The sequence below is a fragment of the Notechis scutatus genome, chromosome 3 (genome assembly GCF_049901735.1).
Source record: "Notechis scutatus isolate UNSWTSFEM ecotype Mainland chromosome 3, rNotScu1.2, whole genome shotgun sequence".
In the NCBI taxonomy this organism is placed as follows: domain Eukaryota; kingdom Metazoa; phylum Chordata; class Lepidosauria; order Squamata; family Elapidae; genus Notechis; species Notechis scutatus.
Window position 1 is genome coordinate 201,593,252 of NC_142011.1, and position 27,125 is coordinate 201,620,376.

The 27,125-nt window shown below is 40.1% G+C and overlaps 1 protein-coding gene across 3 annotated transcripts in view; it reads left to right on the forward strand.

Moving 5' to 3' along the window:
- Nucleotides 1–27,125, forward strand: part of KHDRBS3 (KH RNA binding domain containing, signal transduction associated 3) — a 122,324-nt gene that overhangs the window by 62,857 nt on the left and 32,342 nt on the right. For all 3 annotated transcript variants that reach the window (XR_015749057.1, XR_003371885.2, XM_026678522.2), the window contains exons 4-6: nt 7,821–7,967; nt 15,102–15,241; nt 19,592–19,784. Coding sequence is in view for 1 of the 3 variants with exons in the window: in XM_026678522.2 (XP_026534307.1) it covers nt 7,821–7,967; nt 15,102–15,241; nt 19,592–19,784 (480 nt within the window). In the remaining 2 variants the exon portion in view is untranslated. The remainder of the gene's footprint in view (nt 1–7,820; nt 7,968–15,101; nt 15,242–19,591; nt 19,785–27,125) is intronic.

Here is a 27,125-nt window from a genome sequence, read left to right on the forward strand (position 1 = left end):
TGAAAAACATTGGAATTGATAACGTGTTAATGTGTTCTGTTTTCATTCAATGAATCAATATTCTGCATATATATAATGGGAAGTCTCATCACTTATATTCAGTGAAGTCAAGACTTAATACTGTCTTTAAAAACTGGACTCTAATGTGTGTATTTTTTTCTTTTCTTTTTTTATTTCCCCCCCTTGTACTTCTGTATGTAAAATGAGGAAATAAACAAACCCCACCTGCCTCTCTTTGTCAACAGAGTTCAGACTTGTGTGGATAAGGGCTGGTGAATATTGTAAAGCTACAAGGAGATCCACTTAGATTACGATTAATCATACTGTCTAGCACAGCTCTTGATTATCTCAAACTCTGCTCTTCTAAGTCTTCTTATATTATGTAGATTGAAAATTCTGAGCAAATCAGACCAGGATTGCATATTCCTCTTAAGGTTGCTGGGCAGTTCAGTTAAAATGCATTGCAGGAACCTTGGCACTTATCTGTTGTCAGTCCAAAGTTGCTTTTTCAAGAGGCAACTGGACTTTCTGGTTTTTCTTTGAAGACATTTCACTTCTCATCCAAGAAGCTTCTTCAGCTTTGCTTGGAAGGTGGGAAATGGAAGGATTTATACTCTTTGCTGACAGCTGGTCATTTGCATCCTTTTAAAGTGTCGATGAGGCCTGCATTTCAAAATGAACTGCAAATGGTTCCTGTTGTCTACAGTTTTTTTCTGGAAATCCATTCATACTCCTGCACCATTCAAAAGGCGTTTATCCCAAAGTGCATAGCTAAATGTCTCTGGGGATTCTCAGTCAGCCAGGTCTTGGTTGTCCCAAATGTGCTTTTGACCAACTGTCTGCAAGCAGTATAAAAATCCTTCCATTCCTCAGCATCCAGTCAGAGCTGAAGAAGCTTCTTGGATGAGAAGTAAAACATCTTCAAAGAAAAACCAAAAAGCCCAGTTGCCTCTTAGGGGGCAAAAAAAAAAAAAAAAAAAGCACCTTTGGGCCAACCATGACCTGGATGACTGAGAATCTCCATAGATATCTGTTGTCTAAACCAGCAAGGAGTGTATGTAAAATCCTCTTGTTCACTTTGCTTGACAGCCCCCCACATTAGCACACATCTTTATTACAGTTTTAATGTGTGCTTTTATCTTTCAATCCTGACTGCTCTTTAGACCATCTAGGAGAGGCTGTGAGGCTTGTTTACCAGGTGGTTTGTTTGTTTGTGTATCTCTCTGCTTTGTTCACTCTTAAATTGTTCAGGATATCAGGGCTTGAGCATTGTTTCCCATGGGAGACTATTAGAGCCTAATAGCTCTCACTGTTAAAAAGGATTTTCTGAAAGCTGGCTTGGCTTTTTTTTCCAGATTAAATTTATTACTTGCAGCTCCTTCTCCGTTCTGTTTGTGGACTTTGCTAAATTGCTTAAAAAGTAAAGAATTCTCTTCATCTTTTGAAAGCCGGCTTCATTAGGTACAGGTAAGGCAGCACTAGTATGCAGACAGGGGACCAAACCCCAGTTCATCTTGATGCCACAAATAAAGAAACGGGAGAGGCTAATAAGAACAGAGACTTTATATTTTTCTTATTCTTCTACCCGTTCTTTGTTACAAGCCTCAAACTACCCATCTTTTGATGTGTGTTAACTTCCCCGATTTATGTGGACCTGTCAATTGAGCCCATTATTTTTGCTATACATTTCAGAATAAAAAGATTGTTACCCAGAAATAGTTTCTGAGTGACACAAACCTAAATAGCTCGTAAATAACAATGCAAACCAAGAGCAAATGCAAGAACTTTTTAACCGGATCAGACAAATGTGCGTCTGTGGTCCTTGTTGGAAAAAACAGTGTAGCCTAGAGCAGTGATGGCGAACCTTTTCGGCACCGAGTGCCCAAACTGAAATGCGTGTGCCGGACCACCACGTGCATGCTTGTTTTGGGGGCCATTTTCGGACCGTTTTTGGCCTGAAAACGCCCCCAAAACGGCTTGTTTTTTTGGGTATCTTTTGGGCCAAAAACAGCCCCAAAATGGCCTGAAAAAGCCCAGAAAATGGCCTGAAAAAGTCCTGAAAAACTGGTTGTTTGGGGAGCATTTTTCGGGCCATTTTCTGACAATCTGGTGCCCACAAAGATCAGCTGGCTGGTGCATGTGTGCATTGGAAACCAGAAGAGCAGCTGGTGGCGGCGCACGTGCCCACTGAGAAGCCTCTGGGTGCCACCTGTGGCACACGTGCCATAGGTTCACCATCACGGGCCTAGAGTGTATTTTTAATACGCCCTACCTAGAACAGTAATATAGAAGCATTTCAGAACATACGTAGACTAGAAACGTAAAAGAGGCCATCATGGGTTTCTGACTATTCAGTATACCAGGAGCTTCTGATGTACTTGCGGGTAAGGAATGTCCTTAAATGCCCCTCTTCAAATCATTAGTGATACTGTTCTGTAGTTCTAGTTTTGTTTTTTCCTAATCAGCACCTATTTTACAAGCAGTTTTTAATCTAATTCTCCATGAAGCATAATCCTGTATGCCCAAACATTTATTAAAATAAACACAATGGCCCACCCCAGGTGCAGTGGAAAATGAAAGTGTGTGTGTGTGTGTGTGTAGGTATGTACACAAACACACATACACACATTCCATTTTCCAGTACACCTGGGGTGGGCCATTGTGTTTATTTTAATAAATGTTCTAGGTAGGTAGGTAGAAAGAATCCATGTTTTGAGATTGCTTACTTATTTATCACATATGTTGTAAGTAGATGGGGTTGAAATACCAAAAGACATATTTGTTCCAGGCCTTCCTTTACCTCACAACTTTTATCCTATCTGTGTGGTTCATCCGTGTTTACCTATATGTGTTGAAAGGGTCAGTGGCATCTGCTAAGCATCGCAATATTTCAGTTGCCAGGCAACAGAGATAAGATAGAATGGCAAAACAGAGGAAGTAGAGCAGAAATAGAACACTTGGTGAGGGAAAAGTGTTGTGACAAAGACAAAAACTTAAAGCAGACTTAACGTTATGTGCTAGAGGTTAGTGGCATTTCATAGTTGGGGAGAAAAAAGGATCAAGGCCTGCCATGGACTCGTTAGGTGCCTCTTTTGGTGTGATCAAGTAGGGTGAATGAGGACGAAGGTTACCTATATTAAAGCCAGCACTAAAATACTTAGCTGATTGACAGCTGTAGAGAGCAACAGCTCAAACTGCCCAAGGAGCTGCTGATACAGTTCTACAGAGGAATTATTGAGTCTGTCATATGCACCCCTATAACTGTCTGGTTTGGTTCTGCAACCCAACAGGACAGACACAGACTTCAGAGAGTAATTAGGACTGCAGAAAAAACAATTACTACCCACCTGCCTTCCATCGAGGTCCTGTATACTGCACGAGTCAAAAAGAGGGCTGTGAAAATATTTACAGACCCCTCACATCCCGGACATAAACTGTTTCAACTCCTCCCCTCAAAACGACACTATAGAGCACTGCACACCAGAACAACTAGACACAAGGACAGTTTTTCCCTGAACGCCATCACTCTGCTAAACAAATAATTTCCTCAACACTGTCAAACTATTTACTAAGTCTGCATTACTATTACTATCACTATTAATCCTTCCTTTCACCCATCTCCTCCTACTTATGACTGTAACTTTGTTGTTTGTATCCTAATGATTTTCACTGACTGTTTCCTAGTATGATTTGATTGCTTATTGTGCTCTGTGGCTACCAATAAGTGTTGTACCTTATGATTCTTGATGAATGTGTCTTTTCTTTTTATGTACACTGAGAGCATATGCACCAAGACAAAATCCTTGTGTGTCCAATCACACTTGGCTAATAAAGAATTCTATTCTATTCTATTCTATTCTATTCTATTCTATTCTATTCTATTCTATTCTATTCTATTCTATTCTATTCTATTCTATTCTATTCTATTCTATTCAGCTTTCATTTCAGAAAGCCTGGGAGATAGTTATTTTTTTCTTTCAGGTTTCCAAGATCTTTCCTGGTATCTAGGCCTTGATGGTGGGTGGATCCATGAACAAATAAGTACCTTTAAATGGAGTATCCAAAATATATCTTTTTTTCTAAGAGAATAGCAGGATTTTGAGAATTCCCATAAAGCAGGAAGTTCTTTAGAAGATGTGTAATAATAAGTATGAAACAAAGGGATAATTCTTTAAGAGTTTACAATAGAATTGGGAGGAAGGGAAGTCTCCCAAAAATAATGAAAGGACTATGGATGGGTGCTCAAATGATGCAACAGAAGGAGACAAGGGGTAAGCCAGAGGTAATATTTAGTTGGTATAAAAAATGGTAGAAAGAGAAATAAGATCCCAAGAGAGAAATAAAAAAGAGGGATCAAAAACTCAATAAATGATGAAGTTTCAAAAAGAGTAAGAGATGATGGATAGAGATAAAAAACCTCTCAATATGGTAAATGTATTAGAAATTAAAAGAAGTAGACAATATAAATTGGAAAAACGGGAGCTTCCGGTTTGGGCTTCTTCGGTGACGGGACGAAATCCGCGATTGTGCATGGTTTCGATCCGTTCTCGCTGCTGGAGTGCCCCGATCCTTTGGATTCGGGGCTGAAGCCAACCTGTAGAGGTGGTGAAGAGGGGGGAGACTTCCAGCTGAGTTGAGGGGAGCCACATCTCTCCTCATTGGCTTGGCATTACTCCCTTTCCTGAAGGCGGTTGCAGCAGTGGTCAGAAATGGCCACCTCAAAGAGGAACCCAACTGGACAAGATTGAGCAGGAGGGGAAGACAAAAGGAGAGAGCTTGACAAATCAGGCTAAGCTGAGATAACATCTATGCAAGGTACCCTGGAACTAAAAAGAGAGGGGAAAAGGAAAAAAGATTTTTTTTTTCTTTCTCACATTGATAGCTGCATTCGGCTTTGAAATTTAAAAAAGAAGAGACTCAACTAAGAAATTTGTGTTAATTTACTTTGACACTAGCAGGCAATTCTAAGCTGAAATTAAAGTGTCAAGGGGAAAATAAAGATTTTTTGGACATTTTAAATCCCTCAAAAGGAGGAAAGTGGAGGGAAAAAGAAAGGATGGATTTGGAAATAACAAGAGAGTATTACCTGGAAATAAAAAGAATTAACTGTGAAACTTTAAAAAGATTTCCAAAGGATATACTGTAAATGAAACTTTGCTACAATATAACAGAGCCCCCGGAAAGGAAAAATTGGACAAAGAAGTAAGAAGAAATAGCTTTGGATTACTTGGTGATTTTTGGAATTTTGAGTGTTGAATTTTGAGTGGTTTGAATTAAAATCAATTGGGTGGTTGTTTAAAAGTGTTTAAAATGGCAGTACTCCTAGAGAAAATAAAAAGGGAACTTTAAAAAATGAAAAAAGACGCAAGAGGGAAGAGGATCTTTTGGCTTCGCACTTCAATTTTTAGAAATGGAGATTTTGAACTATGAAAAACAACGAGAAACGCTTGAAGAACAAGAAGGGCTGGACAAAGAAGAAGCCATCTTCAATGACCAAACAATGCAATGTGGGGTAAAATGGAAAAAGGGGTGAAAAGGAATTAAAAATTTAAACCCTGGGGCAACAACTAAAAAAAAAAGAACAGTTTGAAAAGTAAATATAACATTAGGAAGAAGCAGAAGAGAGGATTACAGAAGGGAGAATCAGAGAGATAGGAGGACAAAAAGGGTGGAGAGAAAAAGAGGGGAAAGATAAAAAGGGAAAAAGTTATAAGGGACAGAAACAGGAAATAAAGAAACGGGAAATGTACAAGGCTTAAAGGCATTAGCTTACTTGACATAGAGATAATGGTTAAAAACATAAAAGAAAGGATTCTGCAAGGGTACAAGAGACAGCGTTGTTATATTAGAAATAGTAATGAGCTAGAAAATATGAAACAGGTGATTAAAGTGAAAGATAAAATTGGTATTGTGATGTAATGGAATGCTTGCTAGGAAATAAGGATTGAAAATATTTTAATTGTTTTTAAGAATTTATAAAATACAATTGAAGAGAAATATGAAAGATTTATAATGAAATCAATATCAGTTGTCAGGATGAATTTGAATGGAATAATCACTTTATTCATTATTTCTATATATTTTTCTTTTTTTAGAATTAAGTGTGTATTTTTAAGGGAAAGCAGAATTCAGTTGATAAGAGTTATATGATATAAAATAGATATTAGGAATTGAATGTTATAATTGTATAACGTATAAATTAAATGTTTAATGAGATTTGAAAGGATAATTTTAAAATATAAAGGTGATACACTGTACCTGGTAATTATAGGGGGAACCTTGCTTTTTAATGCCTGGAAGGGGAGTGAATTTTCTTCTTTCTCTTCCCTTTTGGGATGATGATGGAAAAGAATCTATGAAATTGTAAGTAGGACAGACAAAAGCACAAGTATGACTAGAAAAATATAGAAATTTAGAAAAAGATATATAATTGAATTAGAAAGGAATGATATAATTATAAAATAAGGTTGAGGAAAGTAAGAGAAGAATTATTGAAAAATTGATAAAATAGTGATAAGATATGAAATTGAATACAAAGATGAATACGTAACTGAGATTATGTCTGTATGGAGATGTGATAATCTGATATCATGCTGCTCTCAAAAAAAGATGTTTTACTTCTATTATGTTTTGTGAAAACTCAATAAAACTTTTACATACATACATACATACATACATACATGTATATATGAAAACAGTAGAACATATATAGATAGATAATAGAATTTACTATAATCATAAACAAATTAAGATTAGAAGGTAGAAGTCTATGATGTGGTAACCTAACTTTATTATTATTATTATTAACAACGTGTAAAAGTAATATTGAAACTTATAATTTTAGGGTATTGGAGATATATTTTCAGGATTGAATAAATTTGGTTAATGATTAGTCTTATTGGTGTTTTTAAACAATTGGAATATTGGATTTATGGTAGAATATTGAATAATTTTTAAAATATTAAAATACTAGTGATTTAACAGGATAACAAACATACTGCATGAAGAAATGTTATTGAAGCTTATAAGTACATAGTGCAGGTTAAGGTCAGAAGTTGGAAGATTAGAATTATACCTAATTGTATTTTTCTTGCTAGCATTGCATAAAAAATATATTGACCCAGTCAATATACCTTCTTCAAAATATGAATATATGTTAAAGGAAAATTGCAAATTGTGTGTGTGTGTGTGTGTCTAATTCCGTCTTGTTCCACCCTGGTTACAAGGACGGTGGTATAAAATCCACTTTATTTTTGATTAAGAGGCAGACCATTGTAGATTTGTTGAACAGCTATTGAATGCAACCATGAGAGGATTGTTAGCAAAATTCAATCTAATTCAGAATTCTCTCTCTGGTACCACATAATAGTGTTTCTCAATCTTGGTCACATTAAGATATCTGGACTTCAACTCCCAGAATTTCTTGTTGGGAAATTCTGGGAGTTGAAGTCTAAAGATCTTAAAGTGCCTAAGGTTGAGAAATACCGCCATATAGATACTTGTTATTAAAGACCTGAGACCTAGTTTCTACTCATAACGTTGGTTACAGGTTATACAGGGCTCAATTGTGGTGTTACGTCAAGGACTACCTGTGTACCATAAAAGATTAGCAGAGTAGGCACTATAGTATCTTGGAATTATTTAGTTAATTGATAACACGGGAATCCATATGGTATATTTATTTCCAGATTCATTTTGGTTAATCATTCCCTTTCCCCCCCCTTGACCCCTAACAGTGTGTAAAACTATTCATGATCATTGTGTGACTTCTTGCATTTCTTCATGCAATGGTTTCATACAACATTTTACTGTCTTCCCAGGAAGAAGAGTTGAGGAAAAGCGGAGAAGCAAAGTACTTCCATCTAAACGATGATCTGCACGTTCTCATCGAAGTGTTTGCCCCACCAGCTGACGCCTATGCCAGAATGGGACACGCACTGGAAGAAATCAAGAAATTTCTCATTCCTGTAAGTACCAATCACGGCCATTGTTGTTGCTCGTTCATTCATTCATTCATTCATTCATTCATTCATTCATTCATTCTTCAGTTTCTATGACCATCCATCTCAACAAGTGACTCTGGGCAGCAGACAGAATTAAAATGAAATGAAAAGAATTACAAAATGTTACAAAAGTTAAAATGCAAAGCAACTAAGAAAAAAAAAATCAAATCCCTAACACAGGAGTGTCAAACTGGATTTCATTGAGGGCCACATCAGGGTTGTGTTTGACGTCGGGGGGACGTGGTTGACGTGGCCAGGTTGGCATGGCCAGGTTGGCGTGGCCAGCTCGACATCACTCGTGTCGGGGGGTGCCTGTGGTGGCCTGAATCCTTTGCCAGCAAAAACGGGCTCCCGAGCTCGGTTTTCCTCTGTGACAGCATCCTGCAACTCTCTGCCAGCAAAAACTGAGCTCGGAGTCGGGGGGGTGCGTGTGAGGCCCCCCCGAGCTCCGTTTTCTCTGGCAGAGGCACCGTGGGCCGGTCCTTTGCTGTTTCCAGGTCAACCCCATGGGCCAGATCTAAGCATCCTGCAGTCCAGGTCTGGCCTGTGGGCCTTGAATTTGACACACCTGCCCTAAGACAACCAAGGTTTTTATTTGAAAGCATTTGCACATTTGGATTTTTTCCCCCAAAATGCCCTATTTTTTTTTTTTTTTCTGATAAGAATGCTAACCACTGTGCCACCGTGGCTGATTTGGACAATTTTCCCAACCTGCTACTTACAAGTAGATTTGATTATTAGAACACTGGCCTGACCATTTTATTGGTCACCTTAATCAGTTTTCTCCAAATACCTGCATGGATTTTTTTTTGATTTTTTTTTGCAATTAATGAGTCTGTAGCAGCAGGCGATTCAGCTGAGTGTGGTACGTTCATGTTGTAGATTATTAGGACAAATAAGTCTTGATTACTTTCCCACTGCTGATAATTTTTTTTTAAAAGCCAATTTCAAAACAACATAAAAGCGGAAAACATTAGGATGATCGAAAGCAGCCTACAGAATAGAACCATTAAAATACTTAAAAATGAAAATATTTTAATGGCCCAGCATAAAAGTTTTGCCAAACCATGCAAAAAGAGAAGAGAATACCAAATGAGATGGCATTTTATAGTTTTCTCAAGGATTGAAGTATTTGCATGTATAGCAAACCCTTGATTAAACTCCAATTTATTTTGGCTTCAGTAGACAATATATGTTTTTGGACATTTTCTCTAAAATAATGGGTTTCACACATTGTATCTATACTAATTTAAATAGTTCACTGAACTTTACATTAATTCTGACAATTTATGTCGTTGACATAAATTATGCAGATAGTGTACGTTTCTATTGAATCTAATGGTCATTTAAGTTTTAATGCTTAGCTTCTACCCAGAAAATATGTTAAATTGAGTTTACTATATGTTGCAAACCACTTGGCGTGCAGTGTACCACATATTTTATTTTATTTTATTATATATATATATATGTATGTATATATATATATATATATATATATATATATATATATATATATATATATATATATACATATACATATACATACACACACACACACACACACACACACACACACACACACACATATATATATATATATATATATATATATATACACACATACATACATACATATACACACATACATACATATATATACATATATATATATATGTTTTCTTAAGTTTTCGCGGGTACTTACATGTATGGCCTTCAGCTTTGTTCGGGTATTTTCCCACGTCATAGTAGTGGTTCTTTTAAAGTTGTAGCAACGTTTCAGCAGAATCTCATCTGCCATCATCAGGCTTCTGTATTGTGTCCGTCTGTGAGTCAGACTTTTACAGTGGTTTCAGATTTAAATTTGGGGCAGTATGTATATACATACATACACACACAAATAAACTGAGAATTTTCTGTGTCAATAGAATAGAATAGAATAGAATAGAATAGAATAGAATAGAATAGAATAAACAGAATTGCAAGGGACCTTGGAGGTCTTCTAGTCCAACCCCTTGCCTAGGCAGGAAACCCTACACCAATTCAGACAAATGGTTATCTAATTTCTTCTTAAAATCTTCCAGTGTTGGAACATTCACAACTTCTGGAGGCAAGTTGCTCCACTGATTAATTGTTCTGTCAGGAAATTTTTCCTTAGTTCCAAGTTGCACCTCCCCCTGCCCCAGTTGAGTTCAACTTATGCACAGATGGTATCCTATGCATACACAATAATACTTTAAAAAGTATGCATATATTCTGTATATACTCACATATAAGCGCATCCTGAGATAAGCTGACCCTCGAATTTTTAACTACAATGCCATGAAAAATGGATAACCCATGGATTATCCACGGATAAGCCAATTATTAAAAAATTAAAACATAGGAACATTTTGAGGGTTGAGTTATCTGTGGGTGGTACTTTTTCATGTTTTTTTATCATGACAAGGACATGATAAATTGAGTATTTTAGTCATTAGAAATGAATGCATTCCTAAATCTTGTGAATGTTAGATAACTCTCTTGCACTTTTGCAATGAAATGACAATGTTGTGAGGAAGCTTGAGATCCAAATATGATGTTTGGGGGCTGAAAATATATAAGTTACTTGTTATATAACACCTGCAGCACATTGGCAAGGCTGTGTGTTACTACATTAAAATTGTGGAGGAAGATAAAATAGCGCAGGACCATAGCTGACTTGAAGATCCTTTCTATCAACCTATTTTCTCCAAGATGATAATAATACAAGTAGCCTGAGACTTATGGTCACAATTGAGTCCCAGATTTCTGTCACTAAATGAGACATTTGTTAAGTGAGTTGCCCCATTTTATGACTTTTCGTGCCACAGTTGTGTATTTATTGAATCACTGTGGTTGTTTAGTAACACAGTTGTGAATCTGGCTTCACCTCTGACTTTGCAAAAGATTATCACATGACCCCAGGACTGTTATAATTATGAGTCAGTTTCCAAGCATCTGAATTTTGATCGCGTGATCGTGGGATGCTACAACATTTGTGAGAAAAACAAACATCAGTCACTTTTCCCCCCAGTGCTGTCATAATGTCGAAAGGACACTATCAAGTATTGTCAGTCGAGGATTACCTTTATGTACTAATCTCTGGTATCTCTAGACTAATATCATATTACTGGTGTTTCAGTGCTTATTCAATGTTTTGTGGTAAAACCTTCTTGTAAGCAATCTTCAGTATTTGTTTGGAAAACAGGTTGTGTGTTTTTAAATTGCAATAAGCACAAAAAGTGAAAATCACCTTCCCGCTTCCTATTGAAGTAAATATCAGAACTAGAGACCAAGGCTCAGCACAAAAAATTCAGAATAGGGATAGTCATGGCATGGCATGGCATGGCATAGCATAGCATGCAGAATAGAACAGAATTAACGTTTTCGGCACCAAGTGTCGAAATGGGAGCACATGTGCCTCAAAAAGATACCGAGTGCAGAAACGTATGCGCTGGAAACTGGAAGAGTAATTCCCGGCGTGTGCATGCGTGCGCTGGCCAGCTGGTCTTTGCGCCCATGTGCGTGTTAGAAACCAGAAGACCAGGTTGGCCGGCTAGTTTCTAATGTGCATGCGTGCACGGCCAGATGGTCTTTGTACTCACATGTAGGTTAGAAACCGGAAGACCAGGTTGGTGCACATGCATGCGCCGGGAGCTGCTCTTTCAGTTTTTGGCGCTCCTGTGCGTGTGAAGACCAGCTGCACGCCAGAACCCGGAAGAGCAGCAGGCGATGGCTGGTGTGCCTGGAGAGATGGCTTTGCGTGCCACTTCCGGCACGTGTGGCGTAGGTTCGCCATCATGTCCCTATACCGTTTCAGACAAGTGGTTATCCAACCTCTTCTTAAAAACCTTCCAGTGTTGAAGCATTCACAACTTCTGGAATCAAATTGTTCCACTGGTTAATTGCTTGAACTGTCAGGAAATTTCTCCTCAGTTCTAGACTGCATTTTTCCTTGATTACTTTCCATCCATTGCTGCTTCTCCTGCTCTTAGAGCCTTTGGAGAATAGCTTGACTCCCTCTTCTTTGTGGCAACCCCTGAGATAGTGGAACACTCCTATCATGTCTCCCCGACTCCTTCTTTTCATTAGACCAGACATACCCAGTTCATGCAGCCGTTTTTCATATGTTTTAACCTCCAATCCTCTAATCATCTTTGTTGCTCTTGTTTCTTTCATTCTTTTATGGCTTAAAAGTTTGCTCCATCTTAAAATACAGACCTAATTATGTGTAAGTAGAGATTAACATTAACCTATGGACACATGTATTCTTTATTACCTTAAAATCCAGGCATCAGGAGTCCTTCGAGATCTGCCCTTAGATATTTGTGATTCATGCCTCTACGGCTAACATTTCTCATGTTTTCAGCTGACAAATGTATGAAAAATGAACAGAAACGCATCTCGTTCTATGTTTTTTGTGCCTTTTCAGACCCACAACAAAGGCATGAGCTTTTATATGAAAGTTGACATGCCTGTCTTTCTTTTCCCCCCAAGTAGTCTTTTGGATTTTTATAGACAAATGTTTTCAATCTATTCTTCCAGTTGTTCAGTTAATGAAGTGTTTAGCAATCCTGACAGGATTTATGAATTTAGCATCTGGGGTAACATTTCTTCAGTGGGAAAGGCAACCTATTTAGAGGCCCTGTGGGAGTAAGATCAAAGAAACCATATTGGCTTCCTTCATCCTCCTTTACGCAATGTTATCTAACTCAATTATAGAATATTCTGCAAGAGAAATTAAGCTCTGAAGAGCTAACTTCAGTTCATTTATCGATTTTGGGTTGTTTTTTTCCCCTCCATCCTGCACGAGGAAAAACGCATCTTTTAAATATGCAAGATTATTTAAAAATATCTTTTTCTAGAACTGGCAGGCATTCTGGGAACTGAAAGAATCCCTCTTGAAAAGGCAATCGATGGAGAATAGAAACATTTATTGCTTGCCTCTTACTTGTGGTGTGGCGCCTTCTGCTTGGAGGTTTTTCAAGGTTCTTAAATTCAACCTGTCAGCAAAACTATAAACCTCAATCTGAATACAAATGAAGAATTCAGCCTACTCTACACATCAACAGCTTATATTAAGCATAGGGTAGTCCTCAACGTACGACCACACTTGAGCCCAAAATTTATCTTGCTAAGTGAGAAATGTATATTGAATTAATTTTGCCCTACTTTACAATGTTTCTTGTCACATTTGTTAAGTGAATCACTCCACTTGTTAAATTAATAACAAGAGTTATTAAAGTGAATCTGGCTTCCCCATTGACTTTGCTTGTCAGAAGGTCACAAAAGGGATCACTTGATCGCTGGGACCATCATAAATATGAACCACTCGCCAAGAATCCAAATGTAAATCACATGACCATAAGATATGCTGCAACGGTCATAAGTGAGAAACCGTCATTAAGTCACTTTTTTCAGTGCCATTGTAACTTTGAACCATCACAAAGCGAACTGTTGCAAAGTTGAGGACTACTGCTATACCTAACTGCCAAGCGTTTTCAAACAACTCCTGTGTTTGTGGCCTTTGTATAATCTAACAGGCGGTTCCCACCAGACCAATCCCAAAAATCTTGACCCATCTTCAGATCTTTCTTCTTCACTCTACATAAGTGTTTCTCAGCCAGAGCACCTTTAAGATAGGTGGACTTCAACTCCTAGAATTCCCCAGAGAGCAGGTGGAGTCCACCCATCTTAAGGTTGGTCAGGTTGAGAAACACTCTCCTACATCAAAACAACCAGGCTGAGATAAGCCACGGAGAGTAGCACCTTAAGTGATGTGGATTATCTTGGGTTCTGATGCGTTTGCCTTCCACAATCAATGCTCAGTAAATTGTATACATCCGATAGAATATTTTGTCGCTTGGGGTTGAACAGTAGGGTCCTTAATTCTCTCTAAGCTTGGTTATTTTCTTACTGATGTTTCGTTACCCAACTAGGTAACGTTATCGATGCGCCAATTATTTTACCTAATGGGGTAACGAAACATCTGCAAGAAAACAACCAAGCTCAGAGATCACCAAGGACCTCACAGTATTGCACATCCATTAACCACTACTTATGGATGCTACTGCTTACACTAGACCTTATCTATCTGTACTACCTAGAGAGTTCAGTAAGGAAGCTGTATGTGGGATGTGTAAGGTAGAACACACTTGTTTTCTGGTTTGTGGGAAGGTCCTTGACTATTCAGAGCAAATGCATGACCTGGATCAGGGGTCTCCAACCTTGACAACTTAAAACTTCTGGACTTCCAACTCCCAGAATTCCCCAGCCAGGTCTTTTTTTTTTTTTTTTTCACTTTGCTGAAGTCAAGATATATCACGCTTACTGCATTCCCACCATCTATTAAGAAAATTATCTTACATGACTGACAGAGGAATTCTGGGAGTTGAAGTCCACATGTCTTAAAGTTGCCAAGGTTGGAGACCCTTGACCTGGATGTTTACAGTCTGTCTTATCAGGGTGTGCTTAAATACTTCCGGACTGCGCTTTTGCCAACTGCAATTCTTAAGATTTCATTCGATTGAAGGATTGTATTTCTGGAATTTCTGCATGGTGGAAATAACAAACATGTTTACAGCAGGCAATTTAAAGAAAGCTGGTCTGTAAAGGGCTGTTGACCACAGGAAATAATAAAGTCTGTAAATACAGAAACATTAAATCTCTTCCCACAAGATTCGGAGGATAAACAGGAGGGGGGGGGACATTTTCAAAGCTTGCTTGATCCAGCAAGACACTTCTTGCCTTTTTCCCCCCTCCCTCTCACCATCTTAAAGTAAGCTTAAAGCGAGAGAGAGAAAAAACAGAGACCCTCAGGCTTGGATTTCTTAAATCCCACAGAATACTTCCTTTCAGATGTTTGTTTTGCATTGTTTCTGCTTTATCAAAGTGTTGAATCGGCTCTGTACCCAAAAATAAAATAAAATAAAAATAAGTCTGCACCAGTTCTACGAACTCTCCGTTCTTATTAACTGTAGAACCATGAAATTAAAAAAAAATACTTTCAAGACTTTGACACGAGTGCATCTTCAACAGTGTGACATCTCCCCCCCCCCCCCTTTTCTTTTCCCTGTTCAGGACTACAATGATGAAATCCGACAAGCACAGTTGCAGGAATTAACTTACTTGAACGGCGGCTCAGAAAACGCCGAAGTTCCGGTAGTCCGTGGAAAACCTCCTTTAAGGGCACGAGGAGGCTTATCTCCTGCTTTGGCAAGGTATGCAGTGGGGGTGGAGGGGTCGGCAGAGATCATATTTTGGGCTGTTGGCAATAAACTCACTTTACAGTTTGTTGTTGTTGTTTTTTTGCACAGCATCCTGTGGTCACATGACTGCAATTTTCAGTGTTCTTTTCCAGTTTTCTGGCAAAAAACAACAACAACGTCCATTCTGTAAAACAGATTGGCTTCATGATCGGAATATTTGTTTAATGACCATGGCAAAAGAAAAAAAGGCACAGTCATATAATGAGTGAGCCACTTAATGACATCATTGTTTACACCAGTAATTCCAGGCTCAATTACGGTCATTATTTGAGGACTACCTATAACCACTATATTCTGCCTTCATATCTTGCAGGCCAATGATCAATCAAAATTTAGCAGTAATAAAGAGAGGTCCACTTGGACGTAGTGTTGAGAGAAACATTACATTCACAAAAGCCTCCAGCATTACAGATGGGAACTCAAAACAAGAAATGGGGAAACTTTTAAGTGATACCAGATACTTCAAGAATTTAAAAACAAAAGGGGATTTGCTCTGGTCTCGGAAAGGATATTTAGCCAGAAAAAAAGAGACGACAAAAATAATCAATGCAATTGTAGAATGAGGCAATGAGGAAAACAATGAATGAATGAATGAATGAATGAATGAATGAACAAATATCCTTGCTTTACTTAACATTCTTCTGCTGTCTAAAGTAAGAAGAATTAGGGATTTTTATGTGAAAAAAAGAAACCAGCTCCATGGTAATTGACACTGCCAATATTTGCCAACACATTCCAGTAGAGAGAAGTTCCCTGAAGATGGGCCCCAGCAAGAGTCCAAAAGCTCAGAATGCTAATCCTCTGGGCCTGGTGACCGACCCAGATTGGATCCTGCCAATATTGCTGTGCAAAGCAATGATGTAGTTTTTAGGTGCAGGAAAAATTGGAAACCCTTCCAAGATTGCTAAACAAATATATACAGTGATATCTCAGTACTCATTGCTAATTGCTTCCAAGAGGTGTAATGAGTACCAAACAATTTTTTTCCATAACGAATAATACTGTGAGTTACAAGGCAGCGGCAAGTTCTAGTTTGTGTGTTGAGTACCAAACAAACAATGAGTACTGGGACAAAATTTGCACCAAGTCCCATATTCGATGAGTTACAAAGCAATTGAGTACCAAGGTACCACTGTATATCTTTATGTGTATGATTTATTAACCCAGAAGGCAAAATAGTTCAAAATGTAAAATAGAGAGGACATTGAGTATCAACAGTGAAGAGTATAGAAACATCAGTCCATGGGCCCCAACTTGTGGTCCACGGCCTAGTATCAGGCCGTGGGCAGCCACTGGGCCACATGAGGGGACGGCCGGTGTGCGCACCTTTGCCCACACACAGCCTTTCTCGCATAAGCCTTGTTGTGGCCGGTTGCCACTCATGTGAGTTGTCACAAGCACTGGCGGCCCCACTCGTGCATTTCTCGTGGGCACATGCACATATGCATCCCGCCCCCCCAAAAAATTATCCCCTCTTTCCCCTTTCCCTCACACTCCAGGATGCCAACCCGGAAAGTTTGGGTAACTCTGCATTAGTCCTATTCTCATATCATTTTTTAAAGTATTCTCTCAGCTGTCACCTGTGAGCCTGGTTGCCTGTTACTGATTCCTATCGATTGCTGTTTTTATCTTGGCTTTCTGTTTTCTTACAAGCTGCCTGCAATCCCATTGTTCAATTTGGACCACCGCACAAACCCTTTAGATGAAATAAATAAAATACATCAGGCAAACAGAGTGCCGCTGACGAATCGCCTTGCAAATATATCTCCAAAAGGGTTTTGCACATAGCCGTGTAGTGACTGGCAAAATAACGGCTGGTTGAAAAACATCGGGAGCTTTTCAGAGGGGAAAAATGTGATTGTTTTTTTTACTCTCCCTGATTTGATGGGAGAGATAGCGTCTAGGGGTGATAGGGGCAAACATGCGTTGTAGATTATGAACTATTATCCTTGTCTAGCCATCTGTGCAACACAAAAAGTTGAGCTGCGGTTTAACATGAAACAAAAGGTTCAGGTTTGAAGCATTGATCGCTGAAGTCATCTTCAAACTGCTCACCGTCTTGACTTCTTTATCTGCTTTTGCTGCTTCTGCAAAAAAAAAGGGAAAAAGAGAAAAACCCTGCAGATAGTGTATTCTTCTGTGTCTTCTGTTTGCCTTTTAATCTATTTCTTCTTTTAAGACAATTCCTTGAATTGGATAGGCTATGGGCCCTTGATCTGCTACTCAAGAACAGAGCTGCTTGCTAGCCTCCTATTTTTCTTTTTTTTTGCAAAACCAGATTTTTTTTTTCTCCTTTGCTTTGGTTAAAATGCTTTTAAGTTTTGTTTCTGGAGCATTAAGTTTTTTTTTTAATCCCTCTATTTCCAGAAGCAGCCAAGAAAAGTGATACTTCTTAGTGACATAATCTCTATATCCACGTTTGTGTGACTGTACATGTGTACGTTCAGGCTCCTTCTGAAGAAACAAATGAAATTCGTATTTTTACAAGGTGTTTTTTTCCCCCCCATCTGGAGGGTAGTTGCAGATGGCTCTCTGACCCATTAGATTGCATTCTTTCTCTAATACATTTCATTATGTGTGTCTATTAAACGCACAAGGCCAGGTTTTACCCTTACTATAGCATTTCATATGGCAGCTTGCAGCATCTCTCACCCCAGCCAGGTTTGGGGAGAAGCTCACCAAAAATGAGATGTATGTGATGAAATTCATCGGGAAGGACTTGTAATCAATCATCTACAACTGGAAGCATATATCACCATCCCTGGAAAAATAATACATGGTTCTCTTAATGAGTGTTTGAGATGATCATTACCAGTCACCAAGTTACTGTTCTATTTTTTCCTTTCCTTAACTTATTACATCAGAATTGCTTTCGACCACGGCTTGGAAGTATCACATTAATCTCATTTGTTGCTCAGGGTGATCTATCAAAAAGGATACAGGTAGTCCTTGATTTACAAAAAAAAATTGTTTGCTGAACATTCAGTGTGATGATCCAGGAGCCAGAGAACAGGTTTAACTCCTCTTTATTGCTCCAACTTTGCCCCCAAACGTCCCCACGTTTACTACAAGACCTGGAGCAAAGCTCTCACATGCATCTTCAGAAGCCTCTAGCTGCGAGTAGTCCAGGAAGCCAGAATAGCCAGACAGTAACCAGGTCCAGCAGTTCAGCAAAGCAGGCAAACTGGGCAAGCCCCACAAGACGGCACAGTAATCTCCAGGTGTCGGCAAGTGCACACAAGTTTCCACAGATTCGACACTTGTTCCTGACAAATGCCCCTCCCACCGGCACCTCACATCTCAGTCCCCGGGTGTGCCTTGTAAAAGGGGGGCACTCTCCTCCCTCGTACCTGGCTCAGTCTCCGTTGGTCTTGCCTTCTCTCTTCTCTCCGTGCTCTAGGATCAGGAGGGGGTGATCTTTGCTCTTCGCCTGAGCTCTGCCTCTCCTGCTCCTTCCTGTCTGCAAGCCTTTCTAATCCTGAAAAGCCTTGCCCGGACTGACTCTGCCCTTCCCCAGTTTCCTCCAAGGCCAACGGAGCCGCCCTCTCAATCTCTGTCGGCTCTTCTTCCAGCTCATCTTCCCCCACAAATTCATATTCCAACGAGACATGACAATTCAGAGTTATAACAGGACTTATGAGCATTTTCAAACTGAAGCACTGCATAGCCCTACCACGGACTACATTTGCGTTAAATTGAAGGGCAGGGGAAAAGGAGAAGAAATTACATATTTCAAAGAGAATAAACTCCTGACCATCATATTTATTCATTCCTAGTTGTGGAACATGTTCTATGCCTGTGTGTGTGTGTGTGTGTGTGTGTGTGTGCGTGCGCGCCTGTGTATGTGTGTGGATCAAGGTTGATTCATCCTTCCGAGGTTGGTAAACTGAGGACCCCGATCATTGGGGGCAATATCCTGACTCTGTAAGCCACTTAGAGGGGGTTGCTATTGTTATTTGCTATTCCGTTGCTCTTATTAATTCAATTAGAATAAACCTGGAAGGGACCTTGGAGGTCTTCTAGTCCAACCCCCAGCTCAAGCAGGAGACCCTATACCATTTTAGACAAGTGGCTGTCCGGTCTCTTCTTAAAAACCTTCAGTGATGAAGCACCCACCACCATTTAAAAGCAAGCCACTGGTTAATTGTTCTCATATTAACAGACTTAAAAGGGGGCTAGGTGGGATGATTCCTAGGTAATTCCACATTGAATCTCTGTGTCCAGCCTGGAAGAGTTTGTGGGAGGTTCTAAAACTCAGAAGGTGCACTTTTCATGGTGATTTCCCTCTTTCCTTCCCCTTAGGGCCCGTGGGGGTGTGCTGCCACCACCCTCCAGCATTCCAAGAGGGGCCCCAGCACCCCGGGGAGTCCCCTCGGGCAGAGGTCCCGTCAGCCGTGGTCGTAGCCTTATCACTCCCAGAGCAAGAGGAGTCCCGCCATCAGCAGGTTACCGACCTCTCCCGCCACTCCCGGCACAAGACACCTACGGGGAATACGTGAGTACTGACCTCCCAAAATAATGGATGTACCTTTGAGTTCTTACGGCAACTGGCTCACCTTTACATGCCTACCTTGATATAGGTGGACCTCAACTTAAAGCCATTTGTTTAATGACAGTTCAAAGTTACAACAGCACGGAAAAAAAGTGACCCCTGACCTTTTCTCACACTTCACAAACCGTTGCAGAGTCACTTAACAGCTGTGTTGCTAACTTTATAACTGCAGTGATTCACTTACCAACTGTGGCAAGAAAGGTCGTAAAATGAGGCAGGACCCACTTAGCAAACGTCTTATTTAGCAGTGGAAATTGTGGTCATAAGTCGAGGGCGACCTATAATCTGATGGTCAGACAGACTTCCGAGCCCCATAATGCGGTATAATTTCTTTGCAACCTTTCAAGGTAGGGCACATTTCCCCGTTTATTGGGAAGCAGGTCACACTTGGTCCTCACCTCCTCCTCCTTGGAGAAAGATATATGGTGGAGGAGGAAATGAGCAAATGCTCTTGGACAGTTTCTGCATGAACCACAAGCTCATAGGAAAGGAGGCAGCTCCATTGGGCTGGATGAAACCAGTTGCATCTCTCTGCGTTCAGGGAATCCTTCTGCATGGCTGCCACAGAACGTGTTGAGGTGCTTTTGCAGTTAATTGGAATTGGGTGTTACTGTTACATAGGTATTCTGGGCTTAGGTCCACAATGGGGACCAGAATTGTCATTGTTCAACACACTGATCATTAATTAAGTCGAGCCCAATTTTCCCACGGTGTAAGGACCTGCCCCAGCTGGTCCCTGAGGAAAGCAAAACTTCTTGAATCCAAATAATTTTTACTGAGAGAACATGGATGCAGTAGAGCAAGGCGGAATCTGAAAAGTCCCGCGTGAAGCACAAAACAATTCTTTCATTTCCCCCAAACCTAAACCCCTTGACTGGTCCACTGGTAACCAATGTAATGCCACAAGGTTGTTTTGAGAACGCTGAGGTGCTAGGCAGATAACAGTTCACTGTCAGGGCACATCGACCTTGAAACCAAGCTGGAACCGGTTGGGAGGGAGGCTGCTCCATCTCCGAAGACAATCCCCCTCCCTAATTCCCAAGCAGTTACACCACCTCCAACAGAACGACAGGACACGATGGTGACACACAGTGACACACAGTACATCCGATGTCTCTCATTGACTTCGGTTGTCAGAAGCCAACTGAAAAGGTTGCAAATGTCTGTCACATGCCCGTGATCCTTGTAAACATTGTAAATGCATGGCAGTTGCCAAGAGCCCGAATTTTTATCATGTGACCGTGGAGATGCTGTGACAATCATAAGTCATGTTTTTGTCAGTGCCGTTGTAATTTCAAACAATTGCTAAATGAATTGTTGTAAGTCAAGGACTTACCAGTATTGTTCCGACCAAGGCTTCCTGAGACTGTAATTAAGCACACGCTTAATTAAAACAACTCTTGTTTTATTTCAGTGCTGGGAATTATGTTCATTCCCAGCCTGTAATGAGTCCCAGTCCCTCGAGATAAGCACCCGCCTTTCTCTCCTTTGAATTGCTGCCAACAACTAAAGTGCCAAATTAACTGTAAAAAGCCAAACCAAGTACACAGAGCTTCAAGGATTAATCCAATCAAAGCAAATGACTTTGCTTCCTGCAAAGGTTTCTCTACCTTTGCATGTCCTTTATACCTTATGGGAGGGGCAATCACCTCCAAGCCTTACTCCCGAGTTGCCCTTTTTGTCTCAGCTGCTCTTGCCTTCTAGCAGCTCTACGCACACGTGCACTGGGAACAGGCTCCCTTTATTCCTCGGCCTCGCTGCTGCCAGACTCCAGAGGCTCCAGAGTTAGCACACCACTCCCAGATGGTCCTGGCCCCATCTCTGCATCGGATTCAGGACCCTCGTCCAAGTCCTCACCAGACTCCCAGACTGGACCCCATTCTTCCCCACTGTCCGATTCCGCTGCTGCCTGCACAGTCTGCAGGCAAACCACAAGTATCCTGACGATTGTGTTGCAGAAACTCAGTGCAGAGTGTAACCTGTTCTCAGAATACAGCCCCTCATAATACTATCAGTTTATGCAGGAACTTCCAAGGGTTGGCTCTCACTACTCTTGTCTTCCCTTTGTAGGGACTGCCAAACCTTTCTGATCACAAAACCGTTTGCTTAATTCCCCATAAACTTTTTGAAATGCAGCTATCAGCAGGGATTTTCAGGAAACGCCACCGGATCATAACTCTTGATCTGAATAATTACTACATCAAACCAATCAATGAATGAAATGCAGGCGGTTGTTAGTTAATAACCTTCAAACCAACTGTTTCTCATTAGATCCGTTTTTGCAAAGTGGTCTCGTGGCACGCTTTGACTTGTTGACAGCAGCATCTGTTGGAAAACAGATTGCAAGAATTAAAAACGTTTAGAGCTATATGCCATTGTACTGCTAGCCAGATGAAGAATGTCTTAGATAACCAAGGAAATGGTCTTAACGTTAGATTTATGAAAGAAAGGCAACCTCAAGAAGGTCTTTTTAAAATGATTAAAAGTTGGTAGGTGAAATTTTCCAAGTCTGGAGATAATTGAGCATCACACAATTGAACTGTCTGGCAGAATCTGCAAAGGGCAATGTTTGTATCATGTTTTCCTAAACTAATATTAGTTCCATGTTTCTCCTCATGTCTGAAATGAGCAAAATTCACTTAATGAGATCCTCCTATATTTAAAAGGATGGCTTGGGTCATGAAGTTGTTAAAAAGTGCTGGGATTCTGAGGGAAATATTTGGGTGACCTTGGGCACGGTCCCTGTTTTGAATTCTTCACAGAAAAATAAGTTAAATCCACAGTAAATAAATATTAAGAGTTCCACCTGATTTTTAATAGCTTTGTTGGCTGTGGGTTTCTATGTGCAGGAGAAAACTTAACGGAGAGTCAGGTATAAGAATTTACAAATCTAACACTATTATTTTTGAGCAGACAGTAAAATCTTCCATTTAAGAAAAGTAACAGATTTATCTTGTTTCCTTGGAAGATTTCACCAGAGATTTATCAAATTGGCAAGTACAAATTAACAACAACAAAAATCCAATAAGGGGTCTGACGATTCTGTGAAAGAGTACTTCTAAAATAGCAGAAAGATAGATAGATAGATAGATAGATAGATAGATAGATAGATAGATAGATAGATAGATAGATAGATAGATATTCATTTCCAAATGGAAGCATAGTTTTCAAAGAATTTTAACCCCTCATAAGTATCAGAAAGGGGTGCCTACAAATGAAAACTTATGCATCCCACAGGTTTTATGCTTGTATAATATTTGAAACGCACTGCAAAAGACTTTGAGGGAGATTTTCTAATAAATTAAAATGTTAAATGCCTGTTTTTATACAGGTAGTTCTCAGCTGGGACCAAGGTTGAGCCTGGAATATTGGATACTAAGTGATAACATTGGTTAAGCAAGTCATCCCATGACTGGACCCATAGATACGGCCATTTTTACCATGGTCATTAACCATATCTTTCCCAATTGACGTTGCTCGATAGAAATTGGCTGGGAATCGTGATCGCAGGTCATTGCAATCAGTTGTCAATGGGAGCCTATTGCCAAGTGCCTAAAATTTTGTCACATATTTTGGGGATGTTATCAACCAGAATAGAGCTGGAAGGGACCTTGGAGGTCTTCTAGTCCAACCCCCTGTTTAAGCAGGAGACCCTATTCCTGTGATGGCAAACCTATGGCACGTGTGCCACAGGGGGCACGCAGAGCCATTTGTGCCACCACGCAAGCCTCAGGCAAACTTACCTCACTGCGCACCTCCCAGCTGATTTTTGGCCTGCTTGAGACCTTTTTCAGCCTCCCAGAGGCTTGAGGACAGCTTCTGCAGCCTTTGCAGGCCGAAAATAGGCCCATTTCATCACTTCCTGTTTTTTTCGGCCTGCAAAGGCTGCAGAAGCTGTCCTCAAGCCTCTGGGAGGCCAAAAAAAGGCCTCAAACGGGCCAAAAATCAGCTGGGAGGCGCAGTGCAGGTATGGGGGTGGCGGGGGGTTTGCATGCACATGCGTGGGGGGGCGCACGCATTGCCTTCTGGGTGCTGGCACATGAACGCGCAAGCGCACACACAATTTTTGGCACAGGAACCCAAAAACTTTAGCCACCACTGCCCCAGGGGTGGGATTCTACCTGGTCGCACCAGTTCTATAGAACCGGTTGTTACGATTCTGCGCAGAACCAGCAAATCGCACCATTGGCTGGCCCCAGTTGCAAGCAAATTTTATGTGACAAACTCAGGCAGCAGATTGCAGAAAGGTAGACCTCTGAGTGAATCTGTGATTCTGGGACCAACTCAACCTGCCTGCCGGCTTTGTCTGATTTTGGGTAAAAGTTGCTCTTTTTTTATAAGAAAAATTCAATATTTACATATTCAATATTTACAATATTTACACACAAGCCACGCCCAGCCAGTCACGTGACCACCAAGCCACGCCCACAGAACCGGTTATTAAGACATTTGAATCCCACCCCTGCACTGCCCTATACCATGTCAGACAGGTGGCTGTCCTGTCCCTTCTTAAAAACCTCCAATGTTTTTTTTTAAAGGTTTTTTATTTATTTTCAAAACCTCCAATGTTAAAGCACCCAAAACTTCTGAAGGCAAGCTGTTCCACTGGTTAATTATCCTCACTTTAGGAAGTTTCTCCTTAATTCCAGGTTGCTTCTCTCCTTGATTAGTTTCTACCCATTGTTTCTCACCTTGCCTTCAGGTGCTTTGGAAGTTAAGTTGAGCCCCTCATCTTTGTGGCAGCCCCTCAAAAACTGGAACATTGCTATCATGTCACCCTAGTTGTTTCTTTTCTCTAGACTAGACATGCTCAGTTCCTACAACCATTCTTCATATGTTTTTTGTCTCCAGGACTTTAATCCTCTTGGTTGCTCTTTGCTCTTTATCCAAAGTCTCAACATCTTTTTTTGTAATATGGTGACCAAAACTGTATGCAGTAAACCTAGGTGTGGCCTTACTAAGGCTTTATAAAGCGGTACTAATGCTCTACATGATTTTGATTCTACACCTCTGATTATACAACCCAGGATTGTATTAGCTTTTTTGACTGCTGCTGCTGCATACTGCTTGCTCATGTTTAAGTGATTGTACGAGATGTAATTTGAGGAAGGTCTTAAATATTATTATTTTTTTGAGTCTCTTGTCCTTTTGAACCATCATTAAACAAATGGTTGTAAATCGAGGACTATGTTTACAGGTAATTTTTTTTAAAATGATTATTGCATGAGGCCCAGTGTCAACTTTTCACAAGATGGGTGCCTGTATAAATTTGTTTAATAAATAAATCTGGAAATAGTTTTTAAGAACACTCTTTACGGATAAATAATATAATTCTCAGGCAACACCTAAGAAGCTCTTTATCAGCAGGATTTTTTTTTTTTTAATATACTGTAATTTGAGCTATTACCCAGAGTTACAGTGGCATTTTAAAGGATTATGTGATGCAGGCATTTTATTTGCTGGTTGTTTATATGCTCCCTTCCCTCCAGGAGTTCAGATCAGCCTTCATGCATCTCTCATCCCTTTTCCCCCTACAGCAACAATTTTGTGAGCTCTGTTGTGCTGCAACAAAAAAAGAGAGAGAGAGATTGGGCCAAATTGCCTGCTGAGTTTCTTCAAAGGAGGGTAAACTTAAACCTGGGTCTCTGCAATTCTTTCCACAATCTTAAAATTCTCTCCCACTGGCTGTCACTAAAATTGAGGGCTTGCCTAGCTTTTCACAGGTGCTTAACTCAAGCATCCAAGGTTCAAGGACAGGAAACTCGAACAAAGCCCAATCTCAAATATGAACAGGATGAGCTCCTATGACAGATTATTTTGCCTTTCCAAAAACTCTGCTGAGTCTCATTTTTCTTCAAATTCACTCTCCCGAAATGTATTTAAAATTCAAATAATATCGTATACATGCTGAGAATTCCATTTGGAACATGTAGTCCTCAACAGAACTACATCTGCATGGAGGGAAGTAAGCAGTGGGATACCCCAAGGTTTCGTTTTGGGTCCAATACTCTTCAATATCTTCATAAATGACTTAGATGAAGGAGTAGAAAGGGAACTCATCAAATTTGCAGCCGATAACTAAGCTGGTAGGAATAGCCAACACTCCAGAAGCAAGCTCAAGATCCAGAAAGATCTTTAAAGACTTGAACAATGGGCCCTATCTAACAAAATGAAATTCAGCATAGATAAAAGTAAGGTTTTACACTTAGGCAAGAAAAGCCAACACTATAAATACAGGCTAGGGGAAACTTGGCTTAATGCCTGTAATTGGGAGAGGAATCTTGGCGTCCTAGTGGACAATCTCTTAAATATGAGCTAACGGTGTGTGGCGGCAGCGAAAAAAGCCAATACAATCCTAGGCTGCATTAATAGAGGGATAAAATAAAGATCATATGAAGTTCTAGTACAAAGCTTTAGTAACATCACACTTGGTCTTCCAATATTTGAGGGGTTCCTACAAAGAAGAGGGGGTCAAAATATTTTCCAAATCACTGAAAGGCAAGGCAAGAAACAATGGATGGAAACCAACCAAGGAAAGAAGCAACCTAGAACTAAGGAGAAATTTCCTAACGGTGAGACCAATCCATCAATGGAACAGCTTGCCTCCAGAAGTCGTGGGTGCTCTATCACGGAGAATTTTAAGAAGAGACTGGACAGCCATTAGTCTGAAATGACATAAGATTTACTGCTCAAGCAGTTGGACTAAAAGGCCTCCAGGCTCCCTTCAATGGCCAATTTGTTTTGAGCGCTGTCCATCTTGTCTAGAGGCCACTTCAAACACCCGGTGATATTAATATGAAGTACTTAATATGAATCCCAGGTTCAAAGTCTTTTTGGGCTTCATTTGAGCAGAGAACAAGAGTGTCCAGGAGAACCTCCTTTCCACATTCCTGACTTGAAGTCTCCAAAAAATGGATTCAGTAAAATCAGACAAGCTGATGTGTTGGTATCCTTCCTCCTTCCCCAACTACATGCTTAGTGACAGTTGACAGTTACAACATCATTGAAAAATATGACTTATGACTGTTTTGCACAGTTATGACCAATTGCAACATCCCTGTGATCAATGTGATTAAAATTTGGACGCTTGTATTAAAGATTATTACAGTACACTAGCGTTTTAGAATATAGAATATCAGAGTTGGAAGGGACCTTGGAGGTCTTCTAGTCCAACCCCCTGCTTAGGCAGGAAACCCTACACCACTTCAGACAAATGGTTATCCCATGTCTTCTTAAAAACTTCCAGTGTTGGAGCATTCACAACTTCTGGAGGCAAGTTGCTCC